General features: G+C 40.5%; 6 protein-coding genes and 1 long non-coding RNA gene across 13 annotated transcripts; 5 read left to right on the forward strand and 2 right to left on the reverse strand.

Annotated features, from left to right (window-relative positions):
• Position 1: 1 nt before the first annotated feature.
• LOC143358872 (lipase 3) lies at positions 2–2061 on the reverse strand. The gene is made up of 7 exons (XM_076796380.1): positions 1915–2061; positions 1570–1768; positions 1119–1480; positions 859–1017; positions 691–775; positions 470–612; positions 2–320 (listed from the first exon to the last, which is right to left on the reverse strand). Exons 1-7 carry the CDS (start codon positions 2059–2061, stop codon positions 162–164), a joined length of 1254 nt encoding a protein of 417 aa, XP_076652495.1. The 3' UTR covers positions 2–161.
• LOC143358875 (uncharacterized) lies at positions 270–2043 on the forward strand. The gene is made up of 4 exons (XR_013083020.1): positions 270–410; positions 1585–1726; positions 1806–1837; positions 1906–2043. It is a non-coding gene; the product is annotated as an uncharacterized LOC143358875 (long non-coding RNA).
• Positions 2062–3423: 1362 nt separating the features above from the next.
• LOC143358870 (pancreatic triacylglycerol lipase) lies at positions 3424–5864 on the forward strand. The gene is made up of 7 exons (XM_076796376.1): positions 3424–3707; positions 3802–4151; positions 4229–4703; positions 4810–5061; positions 5129–5237; positions 5378–5587; positions 5658–5864. Exons 1-7 carry the CDS (start codon positions 3632–3634, stop codon positions 5740–5742), a joined length of 1557 nt encoding a protein of 518 aa, XP_076652491.1. The 5' UTR covers positions 3424–3631; the 3' UTR covers positions 5743–5864.
• A 104-nt stretch (positions 5865–5968) lies between these two features.
• On the forward strand, positions 5969–7505 carry Scox (Synthesis of cytochrome c oxidase). Its single transcript, XM_076796381.1, has 4 exons — positions 5969–6166; positions 6345–6771; positions 6842–7047; positions 7111–7505. Exons 1-4 carry the CDS (start codon positions 6101–6103, stop codon positions 7294–7296), a joined length of 885 nt encoding a protein of 294 aa, XP_076652496.1. The 5' UTR covers positions 5969–6100; the 3' UTR covers positions 7297–7505.
• Positions 7506–7584: 79 nt separating this feature from the next.
• Positions 7585–8553, forward strand: LOC143358874 (transcription initiation factor TFIID subunit 10). Of its 2 annotated transcripts, none has more exons than XM_076796382.1 (4): positions 7585–7721; positions 7853–8003; positions 8087–8151; positions 8224–8553. In XM_076796382.1, exons 2-4 carry the CDS (start codon positions 7887–7889, stop codon positions 8423–8425), a joined length of 384 nt encoding a protein of 127 aa, XP_076652497.1. In that variant the 5' UTR covers positions 7585–7721; positions 7853–7886; the 3' UTR covers positions 8426–8553. The 2 variants fall into 2 exon arrangements, with proteins under 2 accessions (XP_076652497.1, XP_076652498.1); XM_076796383.1 differs by having other exon boundaries at positions 7614–7802.
• Positions 8554–9080: 527 nt separating this feature from the next.
• Positions 9081–18073, forward strand: LOC143358868 (GIGYF family protein Gyf). 5 transcript variants are annotated; one of them, XR_013083019.1, is made up of 17 exons: positions 9081–9187; positions 9827–9871; positions 9963–10194; positions 10658–10831; positions 10925–11129; positions 11220–11433; positions 11526–12747; positions 12836–13189; positions 13302–13616; positions 13732–13824; positions 13926–14392; positions 14455–14656; positions 14741–14947; positions 15086–15491; positions 15575–15804; positions 16018–16215; positions 16379–18073. XR_013083019.1 is itself a non-coding variant. In XM_076796372.1 (16 exons), exons 2-16 carry the CDS (start codon positions 9840–9842, stop codon positions 16141–16143), a joined length of 4479 nt encoding a protein of 1492 aa, XP_076652487.1. In that variant the 5' UTR covers positions 9081–9187; positions 9827–9839; the 3' UTR covers positions 16144–18073. The 5 variants fall into 5 exon arrangements, 4 of the variants coding, with proteins under 4 accessions (XP_076652487.1, XP_076652488.1, XP_076652489.1 ...); XM_076796372.1 differs by having other exon boundaries at positions 16018–18073; XM_076796373.1 differs by having other exon boundaries at positions 15089–15491; positions 16018–18073.
• A 668-nt stretch (positions 18074–18741) lies between these two features.
• Positions 18742–21309, reverse strand: Pig-a (phosphatidylinositol glycan anchor biosynthesis class A). Of its 2 annotated transcripts, XM_076796379.1 has the most exons (8): positions 21129–21309; positions 20783–21016; positions 20550–20706; positions 20298–20477; positions 19992–20226; positions 19582–19879; positions 19099–19459; positions 18742–19016 (listed from the first exon to the last, which is right to left on the reverse strand). In XM_076796379.1, exons 2-8 carry the CDS (start codon positions 20806–20808, stop codon positions 18939–18941), a joined length of 1335 nt encoding a protein of 444 aa, XP_076652494.1. In that variant the 5' UTR covers positions 20809–21016; positions 21129–21309; the 3' UTR covers positions 18742–18938. The 2 variants fall into 2 exon arrangements, with proteins under 2 accessions (XP_076652494.1, XP_076652493.1); XM_076796378.1 differs by having other exon boundaries at positions 20783–21309.
• Positions 21310–21666: the final 357 nt, after the last annotated feature.

The following is a 21666-nucleotide window of genomic DNA, read 5'->3' on the forward strand; positions in this document are numbered from 1 at the left end:
ATATAGAAGCAATATTTATTGATATTTATTTTTTTATTGTTTTCCTTTTTTAGATTGCGTGTAAACGAGTAGATTTTTAATTTAACAACAAAGTAGGAACTGATATGTATCTGAACAAAGCATCGTCCAAGTAAACGAAGCATCCAGTCTTTGCAGTCTTCTCATAGGTTTTTCCTGTGAACTTCCATACGGCTCAGAACCCTGTTGTATAACAACGTGTCGACGTCCTTGCCCCAGACAAAGTCCAAATGGCTGAACTGCTTATGTGGAACCTTGAACTTCTGAGCATTAGGCAGCTGCTCATATAATTTTTGTACGTCCTATGAAAGCACGATGAAATTAGTTTTTTTAGACTACTATAAGGACTGGCAAATGTCCTCTGAATTTATTTCTACTTTGCAAAGACTCGAGTAAGCTTGCATCGTATTCGTACATTTAATAAACCTGCCCTTAATTGTAAAAGACAAACCTTGTGGCTAACCAATTGGTCCTTGTCGCTATAGTAGAGGTACACAGGCATCTTGATGTTGGCAAGATTATACTTAGCAGGATGAATGCGACCATATGCCTTTATGTTACCGAATAAGCCATAATCGTATTGTGCAAAATTTCCTAGAAAAATAATGGGTAATAGTAATCTTGAATTATTGCAAAAGTATCTAATAATAATGTTAGATACTTATTACTAACCAGAATTAATTAATTGACCATAATGTACGAGTTGTCTAGCAGCTGCTCCGGCAGGATCGTATTGACCAACTTCTGGTATAAGAGTCTACAAATTAAAGTTCATAATAATATTATGTTCCACATACAATATCGAATGTTCCGTATGTATAACAGAAATGTACTCATTACCCTATTCAGCTGTTTATAACTAGGTCCGCCAATGAGGAATATTACGCTACTACACAGTGGACTTGTAATTGCTTCTTCTTGGCAAGCAATTTTTGCTACACTTTGTATAAATTTACCCGATGGCTGGAATTCGTACATGCCTATCATATTTGTGAGATCCTAAAAATTAGTACTATACATTTATATATTGTATGTGCATACATATATACATACATATACGTTTTTAAACAATGTTTAATGATCTAATTAACGAATATTACCTCAATACTATCGACAAAGGGGGCCAGAAGTCGCATGAAAGGGCTTGTCATATGAGACATGAAAGATGCCGGTGCTAAGGGGAATGCTGCTTCGATTTTCTCTTGATATTCTGGCCGTTCGCTTGCCATCACTAAAAATGCAGTGCCCCCTTGACTATGGCCAATGTACATGATTTTTTTTTGACCAGTTACTTCCAGTATGTAATCGATCATTGCTGGAAGATCGTACTTCCCCATTTCGTGCCAGCTGAACATCCAATATTTTTTATCGTTGGTAGTCAACCATTTATGTTTCCGGGAGTACCTGTTGCCGCGTACATTACCCATCCATACGTCGTAACCCCAATCCGCTAATATGTATCCTATAAGCGATAGCAATCCCATTTAACGCTTCTTAATTCAAAACGTTTATTCGAATGAGATAGATAAGTTTTATGGTAATATGACGTACCTAAACTTTTCTCAGGGGATCCCATCACCCAAGTGGCTGAGCAGTCGAAAAGACCATGGATAAGCAGTACAGCAGGCTTATTGTTGCTTTTGGGACTCTTCTTGGATCCTACGATTCTATGCACTTGTAGGATATATCCATCTGTAGTGGTAACTTCGTGAGTTTCACCTTGATATCCATACTTCTCTCCACGTACGGCCTGTAATATTACCACAATAATTTTAAATTGCTTTCAGGGGTAAAACAGCATTATTTAACGGTGTAAATAGTAAGAGAATTTTTAATTATTAAAGTACTGATATTTATACGTTACTGTCAAACTTAAATAAGGAAAAGTTTACTTACAGCTGATGGAGCCTGTTTAAGGGGAGCAGGACCCCAGTTCTCATCGTCAAAGTCAACATTATTAATCGACTCGTAGTCGTACTCGGACAAAGGAATTCCCAGTATCACTGGTGCAATACAGTAAAAAAGGGTTAATAGTGGCAGCATTGTTACGCGGTGATATTTCGAACCGGTCACTGATGCTTCGTTAACGCCAGCCGTATATAAAGCATCTTCCACCGAAATACGTGTATAAAAACACAGATATTCTTATCGAGGATTAATTGACAAATTGCCATTTGCGGGGGGAGCCAACGCGCTAATCGCCGATGCATTATCTTACGAACCACCTGCGACATATCTTGATGTGTTACGTAGTTAATCAAATTTTTAAATACCGATCGGCAATCTTACAATGTATCGCATCATTATCCTGATTGAAAATCGTTTTGCGCATATGGAAATTCCCTCTGATCGTCCCAAAGATCCAAGTCTGTGTGGGAAGTAGTTATGTGTCGCGTAAGTTCAAAATACAGGTCCAAGTTACATCCATTCAATTCTGAGAAGAGAATCGAGAAATCTAAAATTTAAAAGAGAATGCATACATTCTTCGTCTACTAGCTTGCAACGGAACGGTATGCGATCGACTAGATTAGGAAAATATTTATACGCGCGAACTTGTCTATCCGGTTTGTCAAGATTTAAAGAAAAAACACTGAAGGCTTTTGGTAGTCCAAATTGTACCACTACATCTGTTTTCGTTATCTCTGTACCCGTGTAAAAATCTCGACACTTGTCTGATGAAGTATTTATCTTTTTTTCAAGTACAAGCTGATATAATGGTAAAAGGCTAAGCATATACGTCAAAACACATCTCTGAAGTATTTATAACTAATCCATGCAGCTGAGAGTTTGGGAAAATGTTAGAAATAGCTAACATCTTAAACCTAGGATTCGAAAAAATTCATCGTTTATATGTAATAGAAAATGAACTGCTCTTGTATTCAGGGAACTAAAAATATAGCTAGAAATATAAATAGCGAATTTATTGCTGTGAACGCGTTGGTTAAACCTCACTGTAATGCTCAGAGTGAAAGCAACAAGCCTTTCTATGAACTCGACAAGCCCTTGTTTGCTCTTGTGAGACGTCCTAAATATTACATCATATTGGTTGGTGTAAAAGGGGGACATAGCATAATCGTTGATGACCGAGCGAAAGTCTTGCAGTTTATGCACGTGTGTTTCGTTCAACCAGTCGTAACGGAGCCGGTGTCACACTTTACGCTTCATCGACAGGTATTGCTCCTGAATCGATTCGGTATTCTTAACCAGTATATTTTACTATTAGTTTAAATTTCTTTAAGCAAAAGGACTTTAAATCGAATTATTTATGTATACATTGTCCGATTCACAGTTATCAATAAATCATTTTGTATTGTATATTAATATTTGCACTGTTTTGATCGCTGGTAGCGTATGTCTGTACAATTAAGAATGCCTATAGTAGCATGTCCGAATGGTATATCCAAGTCAACTGTTTAGTCAAGTGTTAATTTAAATGGTAAAACGATTATTCTGAGTGAAACAGCGGTTGCGAAAATTGATAGTTCCTGTATTTTGTAATCGTAATAATCGACCAGGATCCAGGGGGAGAAAGGAAAAAATAGAGAAGAAAAAGGAAGCGAGGAGTGCAGTAGGACTAATAAGGATTTAGCAGTGAGAAGGGGTCAAAAGAAAGATGCAGTTTGTTTCTTTAAAATACTATATTATTATGCTATTGTTTATTATATGGGACACAGAGGCCAAACGTACAGGTAAGTCAAAGACAGAACTAAGTATTGTTTTAATAAAATTTTGTCTTGAAATTTCTCTCTCTCTCTCTCTCTCTCTCTCTCTGTTTGTTTTCAGTAAAATTTTTAACTGTGAGGAACAGAATAATACCGCACAGAAAAGGAGTAATACGTGCAGATTTCAAGCCGAAAATTTGCTTTGATTTGGTCGGCTGTTTCTCTGATCCGCCAGCTCATTTGACATTAAAGCGAGCTCCACAACATCCAAGTATAATTCAGACCAGGTTTTTGCTGTACACCCGTGCCAAACAGGATTCACCCGACAGCCTTCGATATGGCGATGATTTTAAATCTATTTTGCAATCAAAATACGATGTAAGAAAGCCTCTGAAAGTCATCATACATGGTTACAAAGGAAGTGGTAGCGATGTCGGAGCCATACTCCTTGCAAAGAGCTTACTGAACATTGTAATCTAAGGGTTAAACAATATTTTGACTATGATGCGAGTCTTTTGCATTCTATTGCATGAAAAATTGTCTTTCAGCAAGACGTAAATGTGCTAGTTCTGGATTGGACAAGAGGCGCGGCGACAACATATTCAGCAGCTGTGGCAAACACCGAACTAGTCGGTCGTCAACTGGGCTTGGTTCTTCTGGATGCCATCAGTCTTGGCACTTCTTCTGAGCATATTCATGTTATCGGCTTTAGTCTCGGTGCCCATGTCGCTGGCTGTGCCTCGGAGATTCTCAAAAGAAAGGATCATCTTTTGGGACGTATAACTGGTTTGGACCCGGCGTCTCCGTTCTTCAGAAATCACTTATTCCGAGAAAAATCGAGGAAACTAGACGCCAGTGATGCTCAGCTCGTCGATGTGATTCACACGGACGGATCCGAGGACTTTGCAGATGGGTTTGGTCTCTTGAAACCCCTTGGTCATGTCGACTTCTTTCCCAACGGTGGTAGGCAGCAGCCAGGCTGCAACGATGTAAAAAACTCCGTTGTCGTTAGCCACATGAATGGTATGGTTCTGTTTGCTTATATATTTTTTTTTTTTCTTAATTTTTCGGTTAAGGAATCGATAATACGATAACGATCAGCAACATTAATCATTAACCACCACTTTAGAGGATAGCTTAACTAGGGAGGTTGCGTGTAGTCATTTGCGAGCTTGGGCTCTCTTCCTGGAAAGCGTTCGAATGTTTAATGAAACGTGCAAGTTCAGTGCTTGGCCATGTCCACAAGGAAGAAGGTCTTACGTAAACGGAATGTGTTTTCCTATGGAGTCCACATTCTGGTCTCAAGAAATGGGTTACGGAGCTGATCGTGGTGCTTTGGGGATCTATTATCTAACGACACGAGAAGAGGAACCATTTTGTGGTATAAATTGAAAATCGCATTGGTCAGTTAACGATTGCAAATAGAACTTTATTCTTGTTCTTACAAGGTGAACCGTTCAGAGCGTCAGCCACAATATCCGAAGACACTCCAAGAACATCGGGAATGTTGTTCATGAAGGTCGAACAATACAATTCAACGTTCAAGATTGAATGCCCGTAAGTAACGCATTGATAAGAGATGTTTTATTTGATGCTTTAGCTGTCAGTTATACGTCGAATGATTTGTATAAATCAACAAAATCGATCTCTTATGTCACATCGAAATGTAAACAGTTTTGTCAAAATATTTGTTCAAGATTGTTAAACCGGAAAATTGATCGAATGACATATTACAACATCGCGGCAACAAGACATCAATCACATACTGATAATCAGACAATGATAATGGCACAGGTTTGGTATCAAAGTAGTATGGATGAAGCAGAGGATGGCTCGAAAAAAACGATTCAGTATTCAGATAGATTATTGATAAACAAACTTACGCTCGAAGACAGAAAAGGAAACAGGCACGTGTAAACGGTTGTATTTATTGTTCGATCATTCCTTAATTTCTTTTCTATTTCAACATTTTTTTAGGTGGGAGTATTGTATGCGAAACACTATAGTGAATTCGCAAGAAAAATCAATAGCCCTACGACACGAGGAATGCAACGTTTTATAAATATAACGTCAATCATAAGATATACTTTGATCTATCATTTTCTCTATTATCGTTACATAGATGAATTATAAATAAATCGAGTTCAATAAAGACGCAGGTGTTCAGCGATAAATTCTTAACAATATGTTTTTTTCATTGATAAAGTTTTTTCGTACAATAGAGATTACGCGTTGAAAGTAACTGTCTATAATATGTACAATCACATCACATAGTAGTTTCTTTATATGCATTTATACGAATAATGAATTTTTCAAATTGCGCGCTTCAATGATAACACACGTGTTCTTGTCGATAGACTCGTAACATAACATAACCTATATTTACTTTGAAACCGTTTAACAGAAGTCACATTGGAACAATGTCAAATTTAATTAATCAGTCGATTGCATTGTTTAACAGGTGTTCGAATCAAGTTCTTCGAAACGTAAGCATCGTTAAGAATGACGTATTCTGAAGCGTAGAGAAATACATACAACGAATACATGGTTTAAATGACACAAGTAGTACCGTTTTGATAGTTGTGTACTCAAATATTTGTTTCGTATCGTTTAGTTGACTTCGTTGTTAATTGTCAATTAAATACTGCTCGATTCTGATTTCAGAAGTGCTTTCAACATGCGCACACCTACAGGCAGTATTATCTACAGATACGATGTATAAATACTTTTAAAAATTCGTATCAGAAGATGGATTTCAAATCATTACCAAAACACTCGAAAGGCACTTTTAAAATTCAAAGTCCTATTACATTGAGAAGTGCAACGATTACAAGTATACTTGGAGGAGCCTTTATAGCATATATATATTATTTAAAGCAATCGAAAGATCTTTTGCTGGAGAAAGAAAGGAGGCGCGAAATAGGAAAAGCTGCTATAGGAGGAAAATTTGAGTTGGTCGATCCTAATGGGAAATTAGTTAGATCGGATGATTTTTTAGGAAAATGGGCCATGATATATTTTGGGTTTACGCATTGTCCAGACATATGTCCGGATGAACTTGAAAAACTAACAGCTGTCGTTAATGTACTTGGTATGCCTTCGACTTGTCTAAATATCAATGATATTGCGTCGCCTGTTCTTACCACCGCATCGCGTTTTAGAGAAAGAATATGATACGAAAATTCAACCCATATTTATCTCTGTGGATCCTGACAGAGACACGCCGGAAGTAGTAGGCAAATACATCAGAGAGTTCTCTGATAAATTTGTTGCTCTTACTGGCTCCAAAGAACAGGTTGCTGAAGTGTGCCGAGCTTACAGAGTGTACTACAGTAGTGGACCCAAGGACAAAGATTCCGATTACATTGTTAGTAATATAAAGTTAGTTAGTATCCTCAACGTGAATATCAATATTCGTATTCTATTTCAGGTTGATCATACGATTATCATGTACTTGGTAGATCCAGAAGGCCTATTCGTGGACTATTACGGTCTGACGCATACGGCGGAACAAATTGCTCAAAGCGTCCACCTGAATAAAATAAAATTCGAGAAATTGCAGAAAGATTCCTGGCTTCCGTCTTTATCGTTAAACAAGTCTTTACAGTTGTCGTAACGTACTTGTATTATATATGCATTTCTACACGAACCAAGTTTACCTTTCAGATTGCTTTTCATCGAATATCAAAGTAAACGATCGCACTTAATGAAATCGTGAGTTTTCATTAAGTGTTCAGTTGTTATATATTTATTGCATTATTTAGTAAGCTAATGTCGTACCGGTGATTCGAACATGTGTATTATTACTTTATGGTTACCAAAATTACATGAAAAATCGAATAAATAACGACTACTAAGAGAAGAATGATTTATGTCCCCTAGAATATTCCCTAGCGAATGTCACATCCTTCAGCAAATTCCCTAGATAAATAAATGTTTGAATTCTTGACATTTCCGTGCTTATTCATAGTTTACATACCTTGTCATTTTGTTGATTGACATTATGCTATTCGTCTAAACGAGTCAATACATTTGAAAAAGGTATGGTTCTGACATTTACTGAAAGTTTCTCGACTATTTTCTCACGTATACATAAGCGTTACGTATTTTTATTATTTGTAGGTTAGAAGTCAAATCTTACATTTGAGTATTTACGCACTTTCTTTTTTTAGCTTTGAAATATTTTGCGAGGAGGAGTCGATTGCAATGGCAGAAGACTTTGGAAGAGAAACCCCGCCGATGTACACAGGAAACGAAGAAACAAAAACAGCTGGTCAGCCTCTTTCTGATTTTCTTCTACAACTTGAGGATTATACTCCTACGGTAATAGAAAAGATAATTATAATCAATGTTCATTCGTTAGGAATATATAGACACATCCTGAAAACAATATATGCCTGTTCTAGGTACCAGACGCAATCAGTGAACATTATTTACACACGGCTGGCTTCAATACCACAGACCCCAGAATGTAATATATAATTCATAAATATTGGAATTTCTTTCTTAATTGATTCAATAATAATATTTTTATTGATTATAGAGTAAGACTGGTATCCTTGGCGGCGCAAAAATTCATATCTGAAATAGCGAACGATGCTCTTCAGCATTGCAAGACCCGCGGAGCTAATCAGAGCACAAAAACAAAAGGAAAGGATCGACGTTACACTCTGACCATGGAGGATCTTACACCGGCGGTTGCAGAATATGGCATTATAGTTAAAAAACCACACTATTTCGTTTGATTTTAGAGCTCCACATTCTTTATTTACAAAGTTCGACAACCATGTCCATCGAATTGATACAGCTTAAAGTTTGTGATAGGTTCGCGACACTAACAAAAAATCAAATACATTGTGTTTCATATTAGAAACCTGTCCTTATAGCCTTCCTAATCGACAAAAAAAAGTACAAGATTTGAAGACGTCGTCGTTTCTTATTGATTGTTCATTGTTGTTTACTATATGAGAGAAACTGTCGGAACATCAAATTATTTAGAAGATCGTTTTCTTTTTTTTTTTTGTCGAATTGCTTTTTAATTGAGAATAAATGAACGAAAGACTGTTTGAAGACTGAAAGAGAAGCTCCGAAAATTCTAAAATTTCACTTGAAAATTTTGACACGATTAAGGGGGGGGACATTAGATAACGGAGGTGTCGACTAATAAAGGCTACTATTCAATTATAAATAAGCGAATACATATATATAGTTTAAGATAAGCTACCCTTGTTTCTAGAAGAGCGGTCTCTCGGCAGGTATCTTACGATAATGCAAAACAAACGAAGAAGGGACGAGGTCAGGTCGGGAAGGGAGAAAAGTACAAATAAGATTTGATTTCTTCGGCCGATGATGGCCAGAAAAAAATCTGAGCGGCATTCCCTCTAGTGACTTTCGATTGCTTCAGGTGTAGCGAGAGTCTTCGCATGCGCTCCGTTCCCCCAAAAAAAAACCATCAGCCATATTGGTGTGTTGTATCGCTATCCTCAGTAATTTCGAAGATCAGTGAGGTATTTTTGCCATTTATTGCTTCTTTTTTCCTCGTATTCGTATCTCCGCGAAGAATTAGGGTCACCGATTCTGGATTAGTTATAAACAGATCGCCGTCCACGAATTTTCGTGACATTTGCGAGCGAGAAAAATGTTTGGTTAACGTTGCCACCTGGGCTCACGGAAATCGGCCTGTTTAGGAGCATGTCGTATAAATAAATGCGTACTATTTCCATCGAACCGAATGTCTGTGCCGATCGGTACTAATATGTTTTCCAGCGAGTGTTTCTCATGGCATCGCCATGTGTTCGAAAATTGAATCGATTCCAGAAAGAATCACAACCTTTGGCGAAAGAGCATTTCGGCCGACTGTCTGTCGTGCTCTCCTACTTTCGCCTTTACTTTTACTTGGCTGTTTTGCTCGTGCCGACTATTTCTCTCACGAATGGAAAGTTTTCTTCGTCGTTGATATCGATGTCTATGTTCCAAGCACATGGGTTGTCCGATTTTCATTGAGCAACAGGTACAATTGGACGCAACTTGTCCTCGGGTGCATTGTCGTTGCACCTTTTGTGATTGTTTGCTCATACATCTGCTAGAGAAATGTCTTTTTTGTATCTCATGTTCGTTCCTAACAAGATCTTTTGTTTTTTTTTCAGCTTATAGCCCATCATGACGGATTCTATGAAATTTGGTCCAGAATGGTTCGTAATCTTGATTGACGATCACATATTCCTTTCGATCTTAATATGTTTTTGTCTTTCTACATCCTTTCGTTTTATTACTTTTGTACAGGTTGCGCAATCTGTCAGCAGACAGTTGTAATAACGGTGGAGGCGGTGGAGGTACTACAAGCTTGACTACTCCACGTTATCAATTAGCGGAACATAGATACGGAAGAGAAGAGATGTTGATTTTGTTCGATCGTAATTGTAAGCCACCCGAATCATTGACAAATTTCTCAACGTTATATATCGAGAAAACTCAACTTCCCTTGGCTCTTATACAAATGACAGAAGACGAAACGGTAATTACTGAGATATACTTTTATATTCGATACATTTCTGACGCTAAAGAGAATATTGATTTTAAAGGTACCCGATACAATTATTAATCTCGATAAATTACATTTCCTTTTTTCTAATGTTCCTAACGTACCTTTGTATATACCAATTGATTGTACACGACAATAGTTAATCTCTTTTAACAGTTGTACATTCTTACTGCATCCTATATTGGGAACTGCCTCGCGAAATTAGTTTGTATCTATAAATATAACACACTGGAGCCCTTGTGCCAGTTCTTCGTAGCACTATCCTATCTACTGTTGTGTACTTTACATAATCATGCCTGTTTAGTTATCATTTGATTTTTTCGTCGTATACTTTCTATCTCTATTTAGAGAATTTATTTATCGATAATGTGCATTTGGTCGACCGAGCTTATATTTTCTTTGAAAATTTATAATTCTTTTGGGCGTATTTTTTCAGCGAATGTGGAATGGAGGGATAACCAATGTCGGTGGTCAAGGAAGGGGTGGAAGCGTCGATCGCGGAGGGCGTGTAAAAAGTAGTAGAGGAAGCTTGTACTCGTCCCATTACTCCCGAGGCGTTGGTTTCGACGATTCGGGAGATGGTAGGAGAATCGACAGTATGCCATTTCCGGTACGTAACTTTTGCCGTCTTCTAGAAACTTGTTCGAAAAGGGAAGAGCATAGCCATTTCATTAAGTAGGGCATGCGTGTTTCATATATCCAGGGAAGAAACCGGCCATTCGATAGATCTCAGAGCGAACGCGGATGGTCGGAAAGAAACGGGGCATCGGATCCAGGCGAGTGGAATGGCTCTACTAGTCCTAGAAAGGAATTAAGTCGCGGGCCAGGCGGTAGTTCTGTCGTGGAGGGTAATTGGCGGCGTCATCGTGGTGCTGGTACTGAAGACGACGATGGCTGGCGTAAATGGGGTTAGTGCGAGAGCCCCGTGCACAGTGCCCGCTCGCTAATTCGCGTTAATAAACGGCAACGTTATCGCTCTGTTAAATTGTCGTTATTAGGTAGAAGCAGTTGGCGCGAAGGAGGAAGTATGGACAGGGATAGATTAGATCGAAACGAAGGAGACGGAGAGGAAGGTGTGACCAAAGGTGGGAGATTCGAGCATCGTGGGAATCACAGAACCTCGCACGACTTAAGTCATCATCCGCCTTCCCGTACTGCTCGCACTTGGGAGTCGAATCATCATGATATCAATCATGATAACCTTCCTGAATGGTACAGTTCTTGTTCGATCGTAGTCGCACCACGTTCTGGAATGCCTGGATTATTTTGTAGATTCGATGATTATGTAAGAAACTGTATTGCAGGGCCACCGAAAATCCCAGTGAAAGTGGAGGTAGTTTCGACGCTTCTGGCGCGTTCCATGGTGGGATATATTCGGACGACGACGAGGACGGAGTGATAAGTGCGGGTGGTTCTCAGGAATCGAGGACTCGACGTGTATCCGAGGGGAGTGCTGGTAGTACAACGAAACCTAGTGGAAAGCATTTATCTTACAGCTCGTCTCAGGGACAGCCTCTGAACCGCGGACCACCCAGCAGTACAATTAGTACAATCAATAAAGATAGGCAGAAATCTTTGCATCCGCTTGACGCCAAAGACAAGGCCGTCGAGAAAGAGAGGAGAAGCAACTCTCCGTCATCGACGAAACCGCCGATTACGTCGATTACGTCGATCACGCCGATTACGCCGATTACCTTGACGGACAGCGCGGTCACGAAGACTTTTACATCGGCGTCGTCATCGATATCTACGTCGGCATCGCCGTCGGCGTCGGCGTTGGCGTTGGCGTCGTCGTCGGCATCGGCATCGACGTCGACGTCGGCTTCGGCGTTGACGTTGACATCGGCGACGGCGCCGACGTCGGCATCGTCGTCTGAAAGCGTACAAAAAAGAAGCAACGCGACGGCAAAGGCAAAGGCTACGACAACGGCCACGGCCACGGAAGAGGCCGAAATCGGTAAACCGATGTCCGTAGATTGTTCCGGGAATAATAAAAATAAATCTCCAAGTAAAACACAGACGAGGGAGGAGACAAAGGTTCAAACGGAGATAAAGGTGGACCACCAGATTTCGGTTGCGAAGAGACAACAACAGATCCCATTACAAACGGAACCTCAGAAGGGCATCGTCGTGCACGGTACAGGAACGGAGGAGACCAGGCAGAAAGGCGACGATGACTTGGATAGAATGAAGGAAGAGGCGGACGCGTTAGTGGCGAAATTAATGGCGGACGAGGAAAGTCATAGGGAGAAAACTACTGCCAGTGTACCGCCGTCTATTGGTAACCAACCTTCTACAGTTCCATCGACCAATGGACAGGAGAAATGGTTTTACCGTGATCCACAGGGTGAAGTTCAGGGCCCGTTCTTAGCAAGCGAAATGGCGGAATGGTGTAAAGCCGGTTACTTCAACGCTGGATTGATGGTAAGGAGAACCTGCGACGAGCGGTACACGACTTTAGGGGAGTTGATGAAGATTTGTGGTAGAATACCATTTACCCCAGGACCTACTATTCCTCCCTTGAAGGTATGGTCGATCGATCTTTCGGTCTTGTTGTTAGTTTAGTTCTCATAAGATCGAATCCGTTCACTCATTCTGGCTACCTTCTTTCCAGTTGACGGATCAAGGGATTCCCGCGGTTCCCAACACGGTACCTGCCGGTTTGCCCACTTTACCAAAGACTGGTATAGAAGACCCACTTCTTTTACTTCAATACCAGCATATGCGGCTACTGCAGAATCAGCAGCTGCTACTCAGGCAAATGCGAACGTCCGCTATAGCGAAGCTCTCTCAATCCGAGCAATGGGCCACCTTGAGTCCCGTCGAACAGAACCAATTGATTTATCAGTGCGTTATCCAAGACTCCGAAATATCGGAAGTCCCGACGATCTCCACCCCACCGTTTGTACCTCATTTGCCGTCTCAGACTTCGAATCCTGTTATGCAACTTTTTTCACAGATGCAGCAGGTTTGTGGAAGATCGAATATATGTATACGAAGCGTGTTCCGCGACCGCGAGTTTCTAACAGCGGTGTTGTTTGTTCGCCACTTGATTAATTTGATCGCATGAACGTCCACAGGCGAAACTTCAACCAGACACTACTCATCTAACGTCGAATCCTCATTCTACCACAGCAGCTCATCCTCCCTCAGTAGATCCCATACAGCAGCTCATACAACAAATGGGTGGAATGCAGAATATACCTGGTATGCAGCAGACGAGTATAAGTTCAACGACACCCGCGACGCAGCAAGACAATCCCATAAAATCGTTGTTACGTCAACTGAACGTCAATGCGAACGGCCATCCGCAGACGACGCATATGGATACTGTTTGGCCGCAGCCTCCGCCACAAATTACTCCACAGTTTAACGCGCAGAATTGGATAGGACAGGTACACGTTAAAACGATACGATTACATTAACGATCAAAATAAAGAGACCAACTTGGGGGAATCTTGGGTGAAACATTTTGTCGGGAAAACGTTAAGTTGAAATTATGTTTCATAGGTCGGACCGATACCCGCTGTACCACCTGGTCAAATGCCTACCTCTTTATGGGATCTACATACGAAAGAAATAAAGACTGAGCAGCAAATATTGGTTAGTAAACAGTAAAGAGTAAACGATCGGACAAGGATTAATCCATTCTCGACGGGACACAGAATCCCAAAGATCATGAAAAATATTGAATCGCGTTTCAGGAAGAACAGAATCTTAGGCTGCAGGAAGACAGGAAGAAAGAAGAGCTCCGGAAGCAAGAGGAATTGCAGCGACAGGCCGAGGAGGAGGTCGAGAAGAAGAAGAAGGAGGAGCAAGTCAGACAAGCGGAAGAAGCGAAACGAAAAGACGAGGAAAGGAAACGAAAGGAGGAGGAGAAAAAGAGGAAAGACGAAGAGAAACGCAAGCAAGAGGAGGAGCGCAAAAAGAAGGAGGAAAAGAAGCGAAAGGAGGAAGAGAAAAAGCGAGAAGAAAAGAAACGTAAAGAGGAGGAGAAGAAGCGAGAGGAGAAGAGGAAGCAAGAGGAGCAGAATCTGAAGAAAAAACAAGAGGAGGAGAAGAGGAAGAAAGATGAGATAAAGAAGAAGGAGGAAGAGAAGCAGAAAAAAGAGGACGAGAAGAAGAAAAAATTGGAAGAGGAACAACGAAAGCAGGAGGAAGACAGAATGCGGTACGTACGGAACACGTGCGAAGCGAATCGAACAAATTTTTACGACAAATTCGTTATCGTAGGAAAGAAGCGAGCGCGCGCAAGCAGGCGGAAGCGGAAGAGCAGGCCCGGCGAGCGGAACAGAGACGACGGGAAGCAGAGGCGCTCCGGAAGTTGCAAGAAAGAAGTAAAGCGCCGTGGGCACAGGCACCTCGTGCACCACCCCCTCCCACCCCCATCAATTCGTTCGCTGAAATCCAAAGACTCGAGCGGGAGAAGAAAGTTGTGCGCACAAAGATTATCTAAGTCTAAACCGTAGTCCGGAAACTGTGCGAACAGACCGGTAACATTATAAACTATACGTTGCAGGAGGAGCAACGGTTACAACAAATGATGCAGCAGCAGTTGGCGCAGCAAAAGGCCATGGAAGCGGCTCAGGAGGCCTCGGCTGCCGACTCGTCGAAAAGATTGCAATTCAAGTGGGCAGAGAAGGCCACAGCCTCGACGAAACCATTGCAGGTCAAGAGCCTCGCGCAGATCCAGCAAGAAGAACAGGAGCGCATCGCCAAGGTAAAGGTACCTATTCATCTTCCCATACTGCCGTGACACGCAAACACATACGCGCATCGTGTCGGTCGTTATGTAACACGGTAATCATGTATTGTTAATCGTTACAATATACTTATATATCTTTTAACGGTGATAATTTTTCAGCAGCAAGAAAGGGAGCGGCAAGAAAAGGCTGGTCAGAAGGAGTCGACGAACGTGCTACAAACTGCCGGAATCTGGGGCACTGCTTCGCAGTGTTTGAATTGGGCGAATGCGAGCGCGTCCAGCGGCAGCCAAGCATGGTCGAACAATACCGGAGGCACCAGCGGTTTCTGGGACGATCCGGCACCCACCAAAGCCACCGCTATAGCTAAGCAACCGGCGAAGCAATCCGCCACCGTTAAATTGCCCTCCAGCAATCAAACGTTGCAAACCAACAAGCCGAATAAGAGTAAAAATAAGAGGGAAGAGGAATTGGTGAAGAAATTGTTTGAACAGAACACTGCCAAGGTAGATGATTTCACGCAATGGTGCAACAAGGCACTGAGCGGTTTACAGGTGTCTGTGGACAGTAAGTTGTTAAATCACTTTACTCTCGGTGAGATGTGTAGTTCTGGATCGATGTTCCTCTGATATATCGCTTGTTGTTTTCAGTACCCACGTTCGTCGGATTTCTACGAGACATCGAGTCCGCGTACGATGTGAAGGAATACGTTCGAGACTACCTCGGTGATAATAAACAGAGTTCCGAGTTCGCTAAGCAATTTCTGGACAAGCGCAGTAAATGGCGATCGGCTCAACGACCGCAAGCGCAGGCGGACGATCTCTGCAAACCAGCGCCTGCCATTAATCCAAATGCGCCCACGGAATTTCAGGAAGCGAAGGTACGTCGACAAGGCAAACGCATCAAGTGGGCAAGATACTATTCTCAAAGTCAGAATGATTTCATCGGTATTTCCTCCTCTTCCGTCGCAACGTACTTGCCCAGAGATTTTAATATATTTCATCCTGTCCGATCCTCTAGTGATCGTGTTGCGATCCATGTGTAGGCATATAGTAGATTCGGAAGCATCGTATGATACGATTTTCTTTCTTAGGGGAAATCGAAGAAACCGAAGAAGGGGAAAATGTACAGAGTCGATAACAAAATCCTCGGATTCAGCGTGACCGCAGCGCCTGACCGTATTAACGTTGGTGCCCGTGACTACGGTGAAGGTGTGTGAATCGCTTCCGGAACAGTTTGTCGACCCCTCACGCCCACGGAAATTCGCGACGCTTGGCCCGTTACAACTATGGTTCGTTATTTATTTATTGTAGATGCCAAATGACAGTTCTAAGGAACCCGTTACGAGTACTTCATTAAAACAAACAAAAAGCAATACCGAATACACATACGTATATACATAATATATATATACATATATATATTAAGATTTCTTTTTCTATGATTAATGCAAGGATAATCTTTGGTCCCCCACGTTTGTATCCTTTCACTCTGTGGGTTAATGGGAGCCTTAGACACACCGATTCCCGCAGCATGGCATTATTCCCTTCTTGAGAATCACCGAACTGAACAACTAAATACTCGAACGAGAAAAGGAAAGTGAACTTCTATTGTATATATAATTCACTCTACTTCGAGGAACAAATATAGGCGAATGACATTCACTGATAGAGAACGCGCGCAACCATTTTCTCCGGGACGTTTCGTCGTTGTTGGCCGTGGACAAAAAGGATGCCGATCGATAACAATTCGTGTACACGTGAAGGAACGCCGCAGTTAAGAAAGCAATAACGTGTGCTCACGAAGCCAGAAAGATACGGACGGTAACGCGCGCGTGCGAGAGAGAGAGAGAGAGAGAGAGAGAGAGAGAGTGGGAGCGAGAGAAAATGAGGCGTAGAACAACATAAAGCGAAAAGTAAATTTCTCGAGTGTGCCGGCTCGACCGGATCACACGGTATTTATTCAGAAATGTGTATCGATCGTCGGAACTATTAAAAACTATCGCGCAGAGTGTCAATGTGTATATGAATCCTATGGATTTCTTGCTTTATCGCGACATCACATAATCTCCTCAGCCCCCTTTGCCTAGGATCATACTTACCCGCTACATGTCTCAATCAGTAAATCGTTTGTTCCAAAAGTTTTTGTTGAAAATTTCAATTTCCCTGAATGCGGAGAGAAAGAGAGAGAGAGAGAGATTTTGAAAAATGAAAAATTTTGACTAACCGACTGTAAACGACGATTGTACTCATATATCCGAACGAATCGAATGATTATACTTACATGGAAGCGATATCGCGAGGGAAACGAGAGTCTCTCTAATTACTTCTTAACGCTTTTGGATACACTGACGTCAAGGAGAAGTTACGAAACAAAACATTCATACTAATGACATTACTTGCATGTGTACGATTTATAGAGAAAAAAGAAGTCGCTGGAAAAGCGAGGTGAAACGTAAATGGCGGGTGGACTCATCTTCCCCGGTTAACAAGTGTTGAAAACACTTTCGACGACGGTTCGATTGCTGCGTGTGCCTGCGTGTGGATCTCACTATCGATGGCACATCTCTATTTTCCTTGATGAACACTGGGGCGGTCGATCGGAGGACAAGGAGTATCTCGTTATTTTCGTTCGTTTTTTTTTTTAAAGTTTCATTTGTAAGCATACCGTCGTCGCACGGGATCTTTCCTCCTAATGAATCGTGGATAAGCGAGGTTTTGGTATGATACATATATCCGGAGACACACGCTGATCATTTTTCTTTTCTTTTATTTTCTCTCTTGTTTGACTTTTCTGAATTGGATGCAAAACTGTCAGAAATCGAAGAGAATTGGCAGAAATACTCTGTTTTTGTATGCTTAGCGGGTCGAATATTATCGTCAGAACGGACCGCTCTTAATAATTATAATGGTTGTTGATTAAGGTTCCTTGATCTTCTCTTAGCACGCGAAAATGGCGTGCACATCCTTTAGGAGGAGACCATAGACCCTTGAGTGAAAGATTTATGTATAAATAGATAAATGTACAGTAATACAATGATAATTAATTAGGCAGAAAACAAATCATTGATATTGTATTAATATTATTATTATTATTATTATTGTATCTAACGTACAACATAATAAAAATAAATATTATTATATTTTCAACGTAGCCTTTTTATTTGCTTTTTCTTTTTTTTTCAATATCAAAATTTCATTGTTTCGAACTCGTGATATTAATGAGAATGGAGAAAACCGAAAAACATTACATTTAGCTGGTCAAGCTGAATTTATGAACCTATGAACTGAATTTGTGAACAACCGTTTATTACAGAGAAGAATTGTAAACCAAAGCCATACATACGGTGCACACAGAAAACACACGCGATAAATTTGTATCACGGTATCTCTGGTGCATTAAGTTTAAAATACTATAATGTAGATTATGTTATATAAATAAACGAGCAGACGTGTCGTGATCTGTGAATGCGAGCAATTCCTACACGTAATATATAGGTATTTTTTAATGTCGGACAATGCAATATATTTTACATGTGAACGAACATTGCGCGAGTCTACTATAACTGTGAATTGTTAACGGATATTATAGGTACGGACACGGCGATATAAATACGCATACGATGTTACAACTATCATAATAAAAGGAATCTCTTTAAAAATACATGAACGAAACGTATGAGACGATTTTCACGTACAGTGTGACTGAACTGCGTTTGTGACATATATATACATATATATGTTTGTCATATATATGCATATACATATATATTATCCATGAATCATGATGCACAGGAAAGAAACAATAAAACAACTGCTTTTTATCGACTCGATTTTCGCTAACAATTGTATTTGTACTTTAGACACTGTGCTTTTTGGTTTTGAATACATATACATAAAAGGTATAAAAAAAGGTTCACGATTTATGTTAGTGTAGTCAGTTCATTGTTGGAATGCTTGATGTAAAGAGAACTTGTTAGTAGAAAATCCGTGTTCATTTTTCAAAAAGAAATCGCTAATCTTCTTTTCCATCCCCGTGAACGTGAACGTGTATCACGTTCATATCTGCGTAATCTTTCGCGATATCAATGTACTGAAAGCATTCGATTATTAGTAGAAAAGACCTTATAAAAGTACCAATCGAAATTGTATAGTTTAGATTTTACACGACCTACCTTTCTTGGTACAAGAAATTCGAAAATTTGTATAATAATATAGCATAACGACACAACCAACAGATATGCTAATACCCCACTACGAACATAGTTTGCCAATTGTTCGCCTAGAGTCTTTCTTCGTTCTTGCCTTGCTAAATTATATACTATCTCAGTCCTTCTGGTTATATTAAACCAGTTGTAAAACAGACCTATTCTTTGGTTGGCTTCGAAAATGCATCTGTTATTATCTTTCCTATAATCTTTTATGGCAGTCTCCAGCCCGCCGACGAGGGCAGGTACAGTGGGTTCGACTAAATAAATTAAATCAGAAGGTAATACTTCCGGTATGCCACCCACTTTCGTCGAAACTACTTGCAACCTGGAAACGGATAAATACTCTCGTGACAGTGAACGACAATGGATGACAATGAAATCGAAAGCTAGCTGTTTACAGCTAAAGTTTCCAAGTGTCTAATCTAGAACATGTAAATTGAAATTTACCCGCACGAAGCAGCCTCAACGATCGCCATGCAATAGGCTTCTGTCAGACTAGTGTTTAGAAAGATGTGGCCCTTGTTTAGCACATGCCTAATCTCGGAATGTTCCAAGCTGCCCAACAACGTGACTCTGTGCTGCAACAAGTTTCTTTCTCGCACCTCTTCGATCAGCCATCTTTTTGGACCGTCTCCGGCGATCAAAAACTGCACATCCTCGTGCCGACTACAAATATCGGGTATAATGCGAGCTAATAAATCGACGCCTTTGCGATACACTAGTCGCGACACTATGACTATCGTGACTACAATTAATAACGGAAAGAAGCATTAGTAATGCTGTGTATTTTCTGCGTATGTCGAGACCTACAGCTCTTCAATTCTAAACACATTTTACGCATTTATTTCGAAACTTACTAAAATTATTGTCCCGCTTGCTAACATCCGGCATAAATAATGTGGTGTCCACCGCGTTGGGTATAACAAAAATCTTCTCCTTTGGTACCTTTGCTCTCAATACTGTGTTCTCTTTACCTGTATGCGACACGCATATACAGTGATCACAGTCGGCCAGGGATATCTCTAAAAATTTATTCGTCAAGATCGCGGAGGCGTCAGCGAAACCGAAAAGCGAATGATCTGTAAAAATCGTCTGAAATTTTCAACACGGTTACTCTAGTTATCGTATAATCTTTTCTTTCAGGAGTTCTCGCGTTGACTCACTTTCAATCCCATCAGTCGACCGATCAGCATTCCTTCGTGGGCAAGGGCAGAAAACGCAGAATGGCTGTGCACTATTTGAATCTGCTCCCTTATGAAGATATATCTGATAAGAGGAATGGAGCAGATCATAGTTGGAAGAACGCATTGATTATAAAAAACCTTCACCGGTATGTAGTACACCTAGAAAAAAGAACTGCTTAGTTACAAAATAGAAATGACTTTTTAAGTAGCATAAAGAAGCATAGTACGTACTTTCAGACCATTGGTCATGTATCGTACTCCGACTCTGCCTCCGTACGAATGGGTGAGCACCACGACTTTGTGACCCTGACCAAGTAAACACTGGGACAGATTAAAAATGTGCTCCTCGACTCCACCCATGTTGGGATAAAAGAAGTCGGAGACCATGCTGGAAAAGATTAACGTAAACGAGCATTCTGGTTTTTTGTATTTCTCTCTAGAAATTCCATTGACAAATTACCAACCATATCTTATGCTTTACGGTACTCATCTTCGTGTTTAACCAACAGCATGACTCATGTAAGATATGTAACACGTGTCACTACTTATTTCGTTTGCCTCAAAGTCCCTCCAAAATCTGACAAACGTTATAGCACGTTTACGCGCGTGATAATCCATGATCATCGATAAACTTGTCATTTTCTGGATTTCTCGAATGAATTGCACGTGCAACTCTCTCGCCACAATACTTCATATTTCTACATTAGTAACAAACATTTCAGTTCGAAGAACGTCTCTCTCTCTCTCTCTCTCTCTCTCTCTCTCTCTCTCAGCAAGAAGAAGTTACAAAAGGTTAGGTGGTGTGCTTACGTTTCTACGATAAGGTCTATTCTTTTTTATTTTCTTGAATAAAACGAGAGAAGGTGAGATCTTCATTATCATTTCCTCTTTTTAATGGCACCGACATCGATAAATTCACCACAGTTACGTCGACAAGCGTAAGAAGCAAAATTGATCAGAATCAGCTGTTTTAAATAGGGCAGGGCAACGATATATTTAAATCGAACTGGAAACGACCGCGTTCAATGCGATTCGATTCGATTCGACCCATCGAGAAAATTAATAATCATCGAGCTTCCGTTTCTCGAAGGTCAATAGCGTCAGCGCGGGTAATTGAAATTCTTTCTCGTTCTATGAACACCAAGTCCCGCAGTTTTCGACAAAATTCTTGACAAACAAAAATAAGCTTACAAATCGTTGAAATACTCTTTTGATTCTAGATATGATAATTTTTATGAAAAAGTGACAGAAAAGTTGTTAGACCGTTGGAAAAAAGTAGCTAAACTGATGGTGATTCCTTTCCCGGATAAAGTATTTCTGTATCGTTCACCTCTATTGATTAAAACAG

Source organism: Halictus rubicundus, chromosome 11 (genome assembly GCF_050948215.1).
Source record: "Halictus rubicundus isolate RS-2024b chromosome 11, iyHalRubi1_principal, whole genome shotgun sequence".
In the NCBI taxonomy this organism is placed as follows: Eukaryota; Metazoa; Arthropoda; class Insecta; order Hymenoptera; family Halictidae; genus Halictus; species Halictus rubicundus.

Excerpts from the sequence above, each read along its gene's own strand:
- LOC143358872 (XM_076796380.1), bottom strand. The coding sequence starts at position 2,061 with ATGCTGCCACTATTAACCCTTTTTTACTGTATTGCACCAGTGATACTG. Across the intron at positions 1,481-1,569 it reads ATCCCCTGAGAAAAGTTTAG|GATACATATTAGCGGATTGG; the intron begins GTACGTCATATT and ends TATCGCTTATAG. Across the intron at positions 321-469 it reads ACCAATTGGTTAGCCACAAG|GACGTACAAAAATTATATGA; the intron begins GTTTGTCTTTTA and ends GTGCTTTCATAG.
- LOC143358870 (XM_076796376.1), top strand. The coding sequence starts at position 3,632 with ATGCAGTTTGTTTCTTTAAAATACTATATTATTATGCTATTGTTTATT. Across the intron at positions 4,704-4,809 it reads TGTCGTTAGCCACATGAATG|AGGATAGCTTAACTAGGGAG; the intron begins GTATGGTTCTGT and ends CCACCACTTTAG. Across the intron at positions 5,238-5,377 it reads ACGTTCAAGATTGAATGCCC|ATTGTTAAACCGGAAAATTG; the intron begins GTAAGTAACGCA and ends TATTTGTTCAAG.
- Scox (XM_076796381.1), top strand. The coding sequence starts at position 6,101 with ATGTCAAATTTAATTAATCAGTCGATTGCATTGTTTAACAGGTGTTCG. Across the intron at positions 6,167-6,344 it reads CGAATCAAGTTCTTCGAAAC|AAGTGCTTTCAACATGCGCA; the intron begins GTAAGCATCGTT and ends TTCTGATTTCAG. Across the intron at positions 7,048-7,110 it reads ACAAAGATTCCGATTACATT|GTTGATCATACGATTATCAT; the intron begins GTTAGTAATATA and ends ATTCTATTTCAG.
- LOC143358874 (XM_076796382.1), top strand. The coding sequence starts at position 7,887 with ATGGCAGAAGACTTTGGAAGAGAAACCCCGCCGATGTACACAGGAAAC. Across the intron at positions 8,004-8,086 it reads TTGAGGATTATACTCCTACG|GTACCAGACGCAATCAGTGA; the intron begins GTAATAGAAAAG and ends TGCCTGTTCTAG. Across the intron at positions 8,152-8,223 it reads AATACCACAGACCCCAGAAT|AGTAAGACTGGTATCCTTGG; the intron begins GTAATATATAAT and ends TATTGATTATAG.
- LOC143358868 (XM_076796372.1), top strand. The coding sequence starts at position 9,840 with ATGACGGATTCTATGAAATTTGGTCCAGAATG. Across the intron at positions 12,748-12,835 it reads CTACTATTCCTCCCTTGAAG|TTGACGGATCAAGGGATTCC; the intron begins GTATGGTCGATC and ends CCTTCTTTCCAG. Across the intron at positions 14,393-14,454 it reads CAGGAGGAAGACAGAATGCG|GAAAGAAGCGAGCGCGCGCA; the intron begins GTACGTACGGAA and ends TCGTTATCGTAG.
- Pig-a (XM_076796379.1), bottom strand. The coding sequence starts at position 20,808 with ATGAGTACCGTAAAGCATAAGATATG. Across the intron at positions 20,707-20,782 it reads ACCGTAAAGCATAAGATATG|CATGGTCTCCGACTTCTTTT; the intron begins GTTGGTAATTTG and ends AATCTTTTCCAG. Across the intron at positions 19,017-19,098 it reads AATTTCTTGTACCAAGAAAG|TACATTGATATCGCGAAAGA; the intron begins GTAGGTCGTGTA and ends GAATGCTTTCAG.